The following is a 14,087-nucleotide window of genomic DNA, read 5'->3' on the forward strand; positions in this document are numbered from 1 at the left end:
CCATCACTGCAGTCTCACTGACAGTGCTGGTGGAGATGCTTTTGGAAGGAATAAAAAATCGTGTAATTTTCCTAAACTGAAGAGTCTGTCTCTAATAACCATATGGAATTAAACGAACCACAGATGTTTTTTCCTTCAAGAACTATCTATGGTTTAGCCTTTGGTTAAAAGTGGAATTCTGCATCACTCAGTATTAAAATGAGGAGGGAGGGACCTTTGTTATCAACACACATGCTGTATTTAAGAGGTTATGCAATAAAGCCGCTTCTACAAGCACGGAGGTTCATCCCAGTGCAGTAAAGGGCGGTGGGGGGGAGTTGCGCATAAGAACACGTGAGCACCTGTGAGCGCCTGCGGCCCGGCGGCCCAGGGGCTCGCAGCGGAGAGGAAAGGCAAAGTTGTCCCAGTCCTCGGCGCTCCTGTCGGCCAGGCTGGGCCAGCGGCCCAGGGCGGCAGCTCCGTGCTGTGACGGGAAGGCCAGCCCGAGGCTTGCGACGGTGCTGTGGCTGCGCTGGAACGAGGCCAGCCCCCTCAGGTGATCGGGCCGGCGCGGGCAGGGCTCGTCCCCGGGACCGGCGTCCTCGGATCCGGGCTCCGCGCCCGGCTCTTTCTGACCGACCCTGGCTGCAGGAAGCGCCGCCGTTCCCGGGACGCCAGGGACAGGGGCCTGGGCTGGCAGGGCGGCCTCCACCTCGCAGACCGTTTTCGCAGACTCGCAGCTGCTGAGGAAGGCATCTTCCCCGCCTCTCCTCAGCGTCTCGGAGCTCCCCAGCGGACTCTGCTTCTCTGGCCAGGAAGCCACGTAACTGTCCACGACCCTCTGCAACCCCTCGATGCTGCCCCCCACACTTCCGGGCAGCTTCCGTGGCCATGTCCGAGGTGAGGAGGTAGGGAAGGCCGGCAGGCTTCGGGAACGCGGCATGGGGGCAGCCGCCTGCTGCGGGAGAGCCCTGCCGGAGCCGCTTCCTGGCGGGAGCAGACAGGAAAAGGCACTTAAACATCCGCCCGGTGGGGCCACTTCTGCACAGTCACCGCCGCAGCAAGAACCCCCCCTCGTAGTGACGGGAAAGAATCCCTACAGGTTAGCGTTCCCGGTAACTAGTGCTTAACATTTAAAACTATTTTTCTTTTAACTACTTGTTATTAAAATCTTCCAAAAATACAGGTCTTCTCCTGTCTCCTTAACAAAATACAGTACTGCCTCAATGATCGAAAGTCGTAGGATTAATGGTTCTACCGAAGTGAAATTCAATGAACTGAGTGAAGCGTAGTTCGCCGTGGCGAGCGGTCTCCAGGCCGCAGATGGACGCAGGGGGAAGAGTGTGCGCTCTGCAACTAGACACCCCTGGCTGCTCAGGTGGCCTCCAGTGAGTCATTTAATTATGTGAGTGCTAGTCTCTGCAAGTGTAAAAAGAGCGTTCAGAATTTCGACTCTGCAAGGTTGCTCTAAGGATTACGTGAGGTCACATTTGTGATGCAAAGCACAGACTGCCTGCCGTAGGACAGGTGCTCAAGAATAGGCAGCAAGAACGGTCGTGCCTGGTGTTGCTATTACTGGACCAAACGGCCCTAGACCGTTCTCTCACTCCTCCAGGTCGTCTTCTTCTTCTTCTTCTTTTTTCTTCAATTTTTTGGGGGGAGGGGTAATTAGGTTTATTTATTTATTTAATGGAGGTACCAGGGATTGAACCCAGGACCTTGTGCATGCTAGAAAGACTCTACTACTGAGCTGTACACCCCCCTCCCCACTCCTCCAATTTTGCAGTCACTTTTTGCTCTGTTAGCGAGAAGAAAACGTTTTTTCTCTTCTTGCTACCGCTCTCCACTTTGCTGCTTCTTATATTCTAAGTAGGAGGAGACAGAAAAGTCACTCTCCTCCTCAGTGCATGGGCTATAAGTGACTGCCACTCACGGTGTGGTCTGCGGGCCGGCTGCAGCCCGGGGTCAGCAGCACCTGTGTGACTGTTAGCAATGCGCACTCTCAGGCTCCAGATCTACGGAATCAGAATGGATGAGGCAGGGCCCAGGGATCTGGTCTAATGAGCCCTCCAGGCAAGTTTTCGGCAGGCTAAAACAGAGGCACTGAGACAGAGTAAACAAGAACCAAATGAACTGCTTAGAGCACAGGCTTTGTGATAATAAAGCAGCTCCACAGCTCAGTTTTCCTACTTATTTCGGGACTTTGGCTGGAGGAATAAGGCTGCTGAAAAGATTCTGTTCAAACGACCTGGAAACAACGGGGGCATGAATGTACTTGAAAATGTTTCAGAGTGATGCATGACTATTTTAAAAATAACACTTCCTATTAAATTCCAAATAAAACTAATTAAACATAGCCTTAAAATATTCAAACAAAAGGCCATAAAATGTGCTAGAGAATAATTGAAACACTTTGGAGATAAACACCCAGATATCCTGTCCTTTCTCGCCATCTCTCTATCTTACCAGCACTAGTTAGTTAATCATCTGTATCAGAGCTACAGACAAGACTAGGTGGGACTGACAATGAAAGGAATGTCTCAGTATGGAAGGGGACAGCAGTCAGGAGAGGAAAAGACACACAGTCAGTTCACAACCAGGAGATGTGCACCTGTTTTTTCTCTATAAAGATAGAAATGAGGTAGTCTGTTAAGATAAACCAAGAAGAGAGGAGCGTACTATTAGCTTAAAGACTTGAATATACTTGCTACGGAAAAAGAGGGAATTGATTCTGAACATACAGAAAAATTACAGGGCAGCATTAAAGGGCCAACTACAGTTGCAGACCCTCCTACAGGTGCAGGAGTTCTCAGCGGCGACTTTCTTGAGCAGCTTTCAGCAGTGTGAGGAAGGTTAGAGTGAGGAAAGGTTAGGGTTTTTCAGGTCAAGAGTGCCTTAAAGGCCAAGGGGACAAGGAAAATGAAGAAATAAAATTATTGGCTAATGGGGTCTAGGCTGGAGGGGAAAAGGGAAGGGGGAAACTGGGATGATGACAAAGAAACTGGAGAGACAGGAGGGTGTCATCAGGGAGTGGGACACTGGAGGTTCAGAGGTGAGAAGTGTGTTCGGATGCCGTCCAAGGTCAAGGCAAACATACTGGTCAATAAGTAGAGGGAAAGGTCCCCAGAGTCAAGGGACATGAGGCCAGAGTGTGCATGGCTGTCCACATGGCAAGTGACGCTGTCTAGAATGACTTCAGGTAGAAAGGAGACAGTGAGCCAAACAAAGCTTTTGGAGAAAATGGGAAAATAAATCAGAAGCTTAATGAAAGCCAAATGACTATGACCAAAAGGGACAGAGAGTTCCAGAGCAAGAGAGCAGGAGCCTCACCCATCTCCTAAGTTCTCCTGAGCCTTTCTTGTGGTTTGGAGTGTGAGTTGCTGGTACCAGAAAGTAGCAAAACGGATTCCTTAAACATGCTCTATAGTTTTTAAGTTTAGCCTTCTGTTTACTTAGTCTGAATAGCAGGTTGACTATGCTGCTAAAACATGCACAATTTATCTATCTATTAATACCCAGAATTAGTTATACTTTCACTATTGGGTTTTTATTTTTTAATTTTTTTCTTACCTTCGGGTGGTGAAGCAGTAAAAGCAGATGGGCTTATGACCATCAGTCCAGGGCTGGTAACAGACCTCCCTCCACTGCCAGAGCGCCTCTGGTACACGATTGACTGTACTTTCTCCTGAAAGATCTTGCCATCTAGGATCAAAACAGTTTGAGAGAATTTTTAAAAAGTATAAAACAAAAATGTAACTTTAAAAGCAAATCATCAAATGCAAATGTTTCTAAAAAGAAGTGCAAAGCAGACACCCGTGGCACACCCTGTACGCGAGCGCGCCCCGCAAGTCCTGCCCAGGCTCTCTGACTGCGCCTAGCCACTGCGGCCTCTGCTGCTTTGCAGGCCCTTGGTGCCTGCAGTCACTGCTGTGCCTCAGCAGCCTGACGCTTCACCTTGTATCTGCTAATCTGAGCTCTCCGAGGACCCTGCTCATCTCCACTCCTGGAGGAGAGGGCTGTGACTTATGTTTGAACAAAGGCCCCTCGATGTCCAATACAACTCCAAAATTGATACCTCCAGCTTAATCTTCCTTTCTGAGCTTCATATACTTGTAAATTCAACTGCTTGATTTCTTAAATGCACCGCAAATGTGCTAAATCTAAGCCTGAGTCATCCTTCTGCCCTGAATTCACTCCCGTTTTGCCCTCTGGTCCCTTTGGTGGATGCACCCATCTCCCATGCAGGAACCAGGAGCCACCCTTGACCACAGCTCTCCTCTATCCATGACTTGTCAGTCTCCGGGTGCTACTGATTGCTGACTTGTGAACTCTTCTCATCCCCAGAGGAGTGCTATAATGCAGGCCCTCTTCACCTGTCACCTGGATTCTTACCAGACTTCTAAATGGTATCCGTGATGGACATCTGGTCATCCTCACCTCCTCAGAGCTACCAGAATTCTCTCCACCAAATGTCAGCCCTGGCTAAAAACCTTCCTGTGGCTCTCTGCTGCCTCCTTACCACCCTGGGCAAAGTCCAAGCTTCTCGTCTAACAGAATCTCCACGCTCTGTCTACACACCCCTTTTCCAGCCTTTTTTCTTACATTACTTCAGCAACATCAAGCTGTTTGCTTTGCCAGGAAGGCCCTTCCCTTCAACTCCCACTCAACCTTTAAGGCTCAGAGCAGGCGCCACCTTGTCCAGGAAATATGCCCTCACCATGCTCTGTGGGACCAGAAGATGGAATACTGACAGCGCCGTGCCTTCCATGTGGTATAATGACCTGCCACGTCTCCCTCCCTCTACTGGACTGTGAGCTCCTCAAGGGAGGGGCCACATGTTACTTGTCTTTGCAACCGCCCTGCTACCAGGATCTTGGTTCACTAAATGTTTGTTGAACCCAACACACCTCACATGCTGATAATCCCACTTGGATTTTTACTGTGGCTGAATCACTGTATTCACTGATTACATTCCTTAAAACGGCTGCTTCACAACAGTTTCCCGTCTAAGCTTGCGGTCCACTCCCTCCCAGGCGCGCTCTCGCCTGCTTTCTCACCACGGCCCGCTCTCCTCACCCTCTGAGAACCCTGGTTATCCCGCCTGTCCTTCACACTGAGGTTGCTCTTTCTTGTTCCCCCCTCTACACAGCATTGCTGCCAGCAGTTCTGTCCTTAGCTTCCCTTTTCCTTCTGTCTCAGCGCTTTTCTTCAGTGGTCTCGTCTGTTCCCAGAGCTGTAACTCACTTCTGTGCAGGTCGTTTCTCTATACTGAATGTTACTGTAATAATTTACTTACAGCATGTTCCTTGGCTCAAAACAAACACAGCAAAGCAAAATCCTTCAATTATCCCTAACTAGAATACAAGTTCAAACTCTCTGACCTTATAGTCAAGGACTCATTTAATATGACCTTGAGGGGGAAGTAATTGAATGTCCCAAACTGTATTTATGGTATTATTTCTCACTACTCCTTCATAAATCCCCTATACTTAGGTAAAGTTGACTATTCTTTATTTTCTCTTCCTATTTTTCCTCCCGTTTAAATCATTCTCTTCACCTGGAATGCTAATTCTCCAATCTACCCATCGAATTTTACCTAAAGTCTTCAATGCCCATGTCAGATACATAATCTATGAGGTCTCTCTCCACAGCTGTCTGATGAAGCCCTCACTCCTCTGACATCTGAGTACTTCTCCTTTTGCATGTACTGGGTACTTACCAGAAATCGGTTCTTACTATAATTATTTGAGTATACATCTCCCCTCACCTCTTGGCGTTTAAGCTCATGTCTGGCTCATTTTAGCTCTCCGCCCTGTCCCAATCCCACTGTGTAATTAGGGCAATTTCTAGCACAGAAACCATTTAATAAATACCCAACAAATGGAGATCAATTGGGAAGAGAAAAACAAAAGTGGAAAAGCCAAGATCTGCAAAGATGATTATACTTACCTATGTGCAAAGAAAAGTAGAAGTTTGTGGGGTTGTGACAAACGTAAGTATTAGTAGGAGGGTGGACTGCTAAAAGGAAATTGAAGATAATTGTCAATAATTCCAAATCTGGAGGAGATCCAAGGACTTCTGCTATAATTTTCACAAATGATCTACAAACCTCGCGGGGCAAGGATGTGAGCTGCCCCTCTTTGTGTTCCTGAAAAAATAAAAATTTTCTTTAGATTTAAAGAGAACTGTCAACTTAACTAACATTTTTCATTTAAGCAAGATATTCCTGTTAAGATAGAAGTGTGTTGGCTTATTACTCTGGTCAGGCCATATTTACAACACTGAGTTGCTATTTCTCAGTTCAGGCAATCCTGCTATAAAAATTCACGAACACCAGTGGCCCACATAAATGTCAGCTGCAATTAGTACTAGTAGCACCGCTGGCACCACTTCTGCTCCTACTATGGGTTCAGGAGGGTCAAGTTCTGACGGAGTACTGATCACGTTAATACGGTACGTTCCACTTTACCAAGTTCTTTCTCACAACAGCTCTGAGAGGCTTTATCCTTCATTTCTAGAATATGAAGACCAGAAGTGGTTATATGACTAACTTGCTAAACCACACAGAAAACATGTCAGTTGTGCGTCTGAAACTCAAACCCAGACCTCTTGACTGCCTGGACCAGTGAGACCTGGTAGAATGCCAAGGAATTACTAAAAATAAAGGCGGATATAAATACATTATTTATATTCTCCAATCCCACCTCCCCAGCGGGCAGCAGCCGGCCTCTAGAGCAAGGCCGTGGGGCGTAAACTTCCTCTTCTTTCCTCTCTCTGTCCAAACAGACACTGTGTCTCCACACCCAATCTTCTTCATTTACTCTTGTGCATCGCTGAATCAGAAAACGTAAAACCTAGACGTTAACTGTGAAACAGTTTAGTCTAACTACCTCGGATTTAAGAAGAGAACACCCAGTCTACAAAAGTAAGCAAAAACTCCCTTGTCAAGACCTCACAACTGCCACGGGGCCAAGCCAGGCCGAGAGCACAGGGTTCCCAACTTCCGGGTCTTTGTTATTCCTGCTACAACCACCTGCCTCTTTTCTAAATCATCCCCCGGGTAACTTCCCAACTCTCCTGATTGTCACCTCAATGACTCACTCCTCACCCATCCCAGCCTGATCCAATGACTCCTTACAAATACTCAATGGCAATCTATTTCATTTCTTTAAAAAATCCTTTAACTTGGCCTGTTGGGAAGTGCTTGCTAACACTTTTTGTCTTTCTCTTGCTGCTGGACTTTTTAATAATCATTTATTCTCACTGCCTCCAATGATCTGCCACACATGCTGCCTTAAGTCCTCAGAAATCTGGTTCCTGCCTTCTTCACTCTACTGAAATCTCATCCGCCACTAAGAATTTCCAAGTTGGTGGCCCTTCATCTGTCCGCACTTTCCTGGAACTTTGTACATCATGTGGCCCTCACTCCTCCGCCTGGGCAGTTCTCTCCCCTCTGCCCACCGCTGGCTTTCACTTTGCTGAGCTTCCTGGTTCTTCTTCATCTCTTCAACTACCCACTTTCTGGGGGTGGGGGGTGGAAATTCTTTCTACACCTCTCTCAATAGCTCCTTTTTCCAGTCTCACACCCTGAAAACGGCTGTCTCCTGCGACGCAGACCTCAGCTCTCTCTGCTCCTTCCGCTGCATGTGTTTGTCCTGGAGGGCTCACCTACCCCCGTGGCTCCCCTGTTCATCAGTGCTAACAATGTCCGATCTCACTCTCGCCCGTCCCCTCAGCTCCCGCCTGGCACATCGCAGTGCCTGGCGGTCACCGCCCCTGAACGCCCACGGAAACCTCAAGCGCAGAATGTTCCGTTCACGCTCACTCCTCCTCTCTGTGATGATGTGATCATTCTCCTAGTCTCCCAGCTCAAAATGTCCCCTATCCGACTTCTCTTGTGGCTCCTATCTGAGCAGAATTAGGCCCTACTAACCCTGTCTTTACAGTCTCCCCCCTTCCTGTACACGCCCACTTCACAGGCTCTCGAAGCTCAGGTCTTCACGCTGCACTCGTGGACTGATGAACCTGGCCCACACCCAATCTTCTACTGATTTTTTAATCTTCCTCAAATACTCTGAGATACCTGAAAGGCAACGACTAAGTTCACTTCTTTACATACTTCCCTCGATACCTAACATAAAGGTATTCTTAATAAATGGCTGTTAATTCGACAAATAGGCTCTCTGAATGAAGAAGGGTGAAGAAACATACCTTTCACGAAAAGGAATTGATACCTGGATTTTTCTAGCATTTTAATTAATAATATGGAAGTGAAATATATATTGAAAGCTCCAAGTTGATGAGTGCCACTTTTCTGACATGGAAAGAGTGAACAAGAACTTCACACTGTCATATGAATTCACTAAAACTGGCCAACAAGTTTTAAAGTGGATAGACAAGGAGAAAGAAACTGAGTGATACATAAAACATTTGGTGAGCAAGGGGTCTGAGAGGTCACTGTACTGTATCCCTGAAGACAACACTCTAATTTCCCACAGGAGCCAAGAAGGGTATGACATATTTTTGTTTTGTTATTTCAGAATTCATTCATTCAACAAATGCTGACTGCATGCCCATGTGTACTGGGACTACTGTGGGATCAACAGGAAACCTTACCCGTGTCCTCAGGAAGTCCGCAGGGGGAAATAAACCATCAACTCATGAATGACATACAACTAACAAAATGTGCACGTGCAGAGTGAGAGTAAGGGCAGAGGGAGAAAGCGTGCGTTCCGGGGAAAGGGCGGGGAAGGCTTCTCTCAGGAAGTCAAGTTTACGCTGAGGCATAACGGACGAGCAGGAGCTGGCCAGATCAGAAAGACCATCACCTGTCCTGCCTGTCCTGTGCTGGGAAGCAGGCTCACTTGTTTAGGGAAGAGAAATAAGGCGGGGGCTGCGTGGTTGCAGGTGGGGCTGAAGTGCAGCTGATCACACAAGCCTTCTCACAGAAGTTGTAGGTTTTTAATTTTACCCCAAGAACAGTGAGAAGGCACCAGCGCAACGGGAACAAAGGGATGTCAAATGAAGGCAACGCTACTGATCCCATGGGGCCTCTGGACTCATCCAAGTGGATAAAGACCTAATGTCTGCCTCGGGCAACGAAAACAAGCCGACTTGAAAACGGCCCAATTCACCAACCCCGCTGGAAAAAGGGAATCTGCGAAGGCAGAGAGAACCATTCAACTAGAAGCCAGGCCACAGCACAGGCTCTGCAAAGCGCCTGGTGAAGGTAGGGCCACTTTTTGACATTATATTTGTGATATATTTTCAATATACTAATTCTAGTACATCAAACAGATCTTCAACAAATACACTTATTAAAACAACACATACTTGTACTTGTTATTTAAGGAACATGGAACAAGTTAAAATTTCACTATTGTTGATGTTCAAGTGACTATCAAATTATTATTTTAGCCCAACAGAAAGAAACATCTCAGAAATTCAGTAGCTGTTCTTTTTTCACTGAGTTAGGAATGGTGACAACATAAAGGTCAAGCTACAAGAGGCAGGCGCTGAAAACCTCCGATACTATTCGTTCAAAGAGGGGATCCTGGAGAGAAGGGAACACAGAAAATAACTTCATGGGAAGTCCCACAGAAGTCTGAGTGCATAGCACTGAGCTATTAAACATAAATGACTGCAGGAAATAACTCCAGAAGTAAAGTCACATGAAAAGTACCTGCAAAACCTGACAGGTCAGCAGGAAGTGATGAACCACTCGCGCTTTCAGCAACTGCTTAATGTTAAACACCTGCTGCTGGTGGTCTGCTCGGATGAGGGCTTCCAGGGCTGCCAGCAGGCCTTCCCAGACACCTTGCTGAGGAGACGAACACAGGCCCGTCAGCACACGGTCACCGAAAACCACGCTGCGTGCTTGTTAGAAAGCACGCAATACAGCAGTTTAACACTGCGTGTACACGCAGGGCCAAAGGTTAAATCTGTCTGAAAAAGCAAATCTTAAAAGTTATTCCCAGACTATTATTATTATTATTATTTTTGACAACTGGTCATTTCTAGATACTTATGCTGAATGCAGTATTGCATTAGGTGCTTCATTTAGTACATTAACCTTTCTGCGGCATTAAATGATTCACAATATTTTCAAAAGATAAATTATCTGGGGGATTTATTCACTATAGAGAAACACATTATCAATATTAACTGTTTACAAACAATTTATTTTCAAGAGCATTATTAAAAATGTAAAGACTTCAATGCTACTTTGTGTATACAGCACTTAATCAAATAATTTTAGACCAAACTATACTAAATTGAAAAAAGCTACTGACAGTGTAGAAATTCTCCACTTTTGGATTAATTTACTTTTAAGTCCAAATAATAGAAAACTCTGCACAATTACTAAATGTGCACTTTCAAACAGTAGTTACTATTCTTTTAAGGTTCTTTAAAATGCTTCTCTTATGTTGAATCAATTTTAAATAATAATAGAGAAAAAGGAATCTTATCTAGATAAGTACTATGGGCAGATAACCTTCACTTCATTTTATCACCGCAAATAATCTTTCAACAACGCTGTTAACAAAAAGCAAAACTAACTGGCTCGGGTTGCAGGCCTTGCTGTTTCTCCTGCCCTTGTCTGATGGAAATGTGTAATGAAAGGTCAAGGAGTTCACAGACTCAATCATGCTGTCCTAACCAAGGCCTCTCTTTTCATAAGACAGGGCCAAAGTGCCCTAAAAGAAAGACATATGAAAACTGGGAGACAGGGCAGCCCAAGTATGAAAACTTTATTTATGCCTGAAGAATAGGAGCAAACGAGAATAGAGCCGAAGCAAACAAACCACCCAAAACAAGAAACAAAACAACTCAGGTAAAAAAATCATTAGGGAAGAAAATCTAATTTCAAGCCCACAGAAGTATTTGTGCATATCGCTTTCAAATTCAACAAAAAATGTTTTGTTTTTAAATTAAACAACCTCAAATTAGCTCTTTGGAAAATTTTCTCTTTGGAAATACTAAGTTAAACAGCTGTCCAACTTTTAATAAAGATTTGATCTTCCAATCTATAATTTTATATTTTTACACACGTTTATATTTACACTGCCTTTGATCCAATTTGTTTGCATATACTGTCCATGTTCATTTGTTTCTCTCCTTGCAGCCCTATGTATATTTTTATACATACACATATATGGATTTTTAAAATTCTGAAAGTATTTATTCAGAATGAGAAAAGAAATCATAGCAAAATAGAAAGTTTTAAAAACTGACAAATATCACAAAATGCAGCAAAAGCAATAGTGAGCTGCTTGAACAGCTCTGTGAAGCTTCCCCTGTGTTTCTGGCAGCATGTTCTATGACTGCTTCTTCATATAACAGTAATTTTCTAAAATAATTTTATATAGGGAGAATAGAAAAATAGTTGTCTTTCCTCTAGCACGTTCAAAATTTGTTTTCATTAATCATAGATTAGAAAAGTGTCTTTCAGCTTCACAACTCACCATTGATAATGAGTAAATCAGGGGGAAGCGTTGCCAAATTTGGAAATAACCAACTTTAAAAAAATTCTAAAGGCATACATACCCTTGGGATTGGTCCTCAGTTAGCTGTGCTTATGACAGCGCCGTCCCCTCTAAGCAGCTCTAGGCCCTCCTCCGGCCTGGAGCTAAGGGGGCTCTAGGAACCACACTCTGAAGACCGTGCTCCGCACAGGGCGGAGAGGCAGCAGCCCTAAGTCCATTCCCTGCTGCGTCCCCAGGAGCCCCCACCCATGCAGCTGTGGAGATGCTTTGCCTGCACCTAAGACCAAGCCAGGCTCCTTAGCTTTTGCCTGCGGTGAAGCCAGGACTTCACAGCCTTGCCCTGAGTACTGGCCCCTCTATGACTCCCCAGCAACATGGCACCCCTCCTCAGAAGTGTGTCCATTTCCCTCTGGTTGGTCCGACTCTCCACACTCCCGGCAGGATCCCGTTTCAGAGCTTATGTTAAAGGCAAGTCCCCTTCGAATGAGCCCCAGGTTCTCCAGCCGAAGATCAGCTCTAGCTCTTCCCAGCAGCCCAGTTCTGGTGCTGACCCTCCAGCTCAGCGTTACCCATGGCTGTTCAAACCCTTGCACAGAAAATAATCTCCAGATTCCATTTACATCTAACATTACACTGTAGTAGTAAATTTGTTCTGTTCTCCAGAAGAATGATAAGTGAATATTTAAAAGTACATGCCTCTCTGTACAGCAAAGGAAGCAATCAACAGAGTGAAAAGGTAACCTACAGAACAGGAGAAAATATCTGCAAACCATGTATCAGATAAGGGATCAATATCTAGAATATATAAAGAGCTCCCACAATTCACTAACAAAAGCTCAAATAGCACAACTGAAAAAGGTCAAAGGACTTGAATAGATATCCCTCCACAGAAGACACAGAAAAGATTAGTAAGTACATGGAAAGACACTCATCCCTAATCAACAGGGAAATGCAAATCAAAACCACAAGCTCTTGCCTCAAACCCTACAGAATAGCCTCTATGAAAAAATAACAATTATTGTCGACAAAGTAGAGAAATTGAAACCCTTGCACAGTGTTGATGGGACTGTAAAATGGTGCCACTCTTATGGAAAACAGTATGGACTTTCCTCAAAAAATTAAAAATAGAACTACTACCTGATTTAGCAATTGTGCTTCTGGGTATACATCTAAAATAACTGAAAATAGGATCTCGAAGAGACCTCTGCACATCCATGTTCACTGCAGAATATCCACAACAGCCAAGATGTGGAAGCAACCTAAGTGCATCCACGGAGGAGGAGATAAAAAGAAGACTGTTGTCTATGCATCCAATGGGGCACTATTCAGTCTTAAAAAAGACAGACTTCTCCTGGCACGCTACAACGCAGATGGACCTGGGGGACATGAGGCTAAGCCAGCAAGCTCGTCACAGAAAGACAACAGAACCATCCTGCTCAAGTGGGCAGTATCTGGTGTGATCAAACTCACAGAAACAGAAAGCAGGACGGGGTAGCCAGGGCCTAGGGGCAGGGGACGTGGGAGCTGCTGTTCAACAGGCAGAGTTTCAGTCAAGCAAGATGAAAAAGTTCCGCGGAGCTCCTGCACAACGCCGTGCACACAGCTGACACTGCACCGTATGCTCACCGACTGCTGAGGGGGTAAACCCATGACAAGCGCTTTTCACTGTTAAAAAAAAAACACGTGCCTCTGCCTTATTCCATATCTTCCAGTCAAGCAGGAGCTCCTCCAGCACTTTAGTGTCTTGGATGATAGCATTAGACTCTGCATCCAACTTAAATTCTCCATTCTCGTTGATGTGAATGATGTCTTCACCACAGCAACCTTCAAGAAGGGTCTATGGGAAAAAGGCATTAACACAAGATGCGTGAATAATCAGTCCAAAAATACAACAGAAATATTCAGCTTTCAATCGTCACAGTCACAACATAAAATTCAAAGGAAAACTAGTGAATGACAACATCTCACAAAGTAGCTTTAATTTGTTTTGCAACACAATTCAAATACTTAGAAAACCCTGAAATTTCAAATACTTATAAATGATTATTTAATTTCAAATATGGGGTAAGATAAACCACATCCTATTTTTATTTTTAAAATTTTTTCAAAAAGTATTCATGCCATAAATATAAGTATCTTGACAGCCTGAAGGGCAGGGGTGCAGGAGCACGAGAGGAGGCGAGGTCTTCGCCTTCATCCTCATACCTTCAGAGACAGACACTTCCACACTGTCACCAAACGCGTTAAGTTAGAAAGGTACTTAAACATATGATGACTGCTGGGTCGTAATAAAAGCTAACACAATATGGCTTTAGGAACCTAGCTCTGTAGCAGCACTGCCTAACGGGACTGGGACAGCACCAGGTATCTGGGGAACTGCGTTCTCTTCCACGACTGCGGGAGCTGAAGCCAACAGCAGTGTCTCCGTGGGTCTCAATTTCACTGACCTACAGAACGAGGGGCCAGCCGAGGAGACACCGCTGGCTCTTGAAGACCTAAAATCTCTAAGTTTCATTTCTTCTTTTAGTCTTCTAAAATGTTTTAAAGGAAATTGAAATGTAATTGTTTAAATGATGAAAAAGACCCAGAAGAGCCTTCATTTGATTAAATACATACTACCGG

General features: G+C 45.1%; 1 protein-coding gene across 6 annotated transcripts in view; it reads right to left on the reverse strand.

The window, feature by feature from the left end:
* The window catches only part of LYST (lysosomal trafficking regulator), a 205,077-nt gene that overhangs the window by 69,554 nt on the left and 121,436 nt on the right, over nucleotides 1-14,087 (reverse strand). For all 6 annotated transcript variants that reach the window (XM_074373251.1, XM_074373253.1, XM_074373254.1 and 3 more), the window contains 5 exons: nucleotides 13,153-13,302; nucleotides 9,662-9,799; nucleotides 5,929-6,127; nucleotides 3,550-3,681; nucleotides 342-966 (listed from right to left, as the gene is read on the reverse strand). In XM_074373251.1, coding sequence (XP_074229352.1) covers nucleotides 342-966; nucleotides 3,550-3,681; nucleotides 5,929-6,127; nucleotides 9,662-9,799; nucleotides 13,153-13,302 — 1,244 coding nt within the window. The remainder of the gene's footprint in view (nucleotides 1-341; nucleotides 967-3,549; nucleotides 3,682-5,928; nucleotides 6,128-9,661; nucleotides 9,800-13,152; nucleotides 13,303-14,087) is intronic.

Source organism: Camelus bactrianus, chromosome 11 (genome assembly GCF_048773025.1).
Source record: "Camelus bactrianus isolate YW-2024 breed Bactrian camel chromosome 11, ASM4877302v1, whole genome shotgun sequence".
Classification (NCBI taxonomy): Eukaryota; Metazoa; Chordata; class Mammalia; order Artiodactyla; family Camelidae; genus Camelus; species Camelus bactrianus.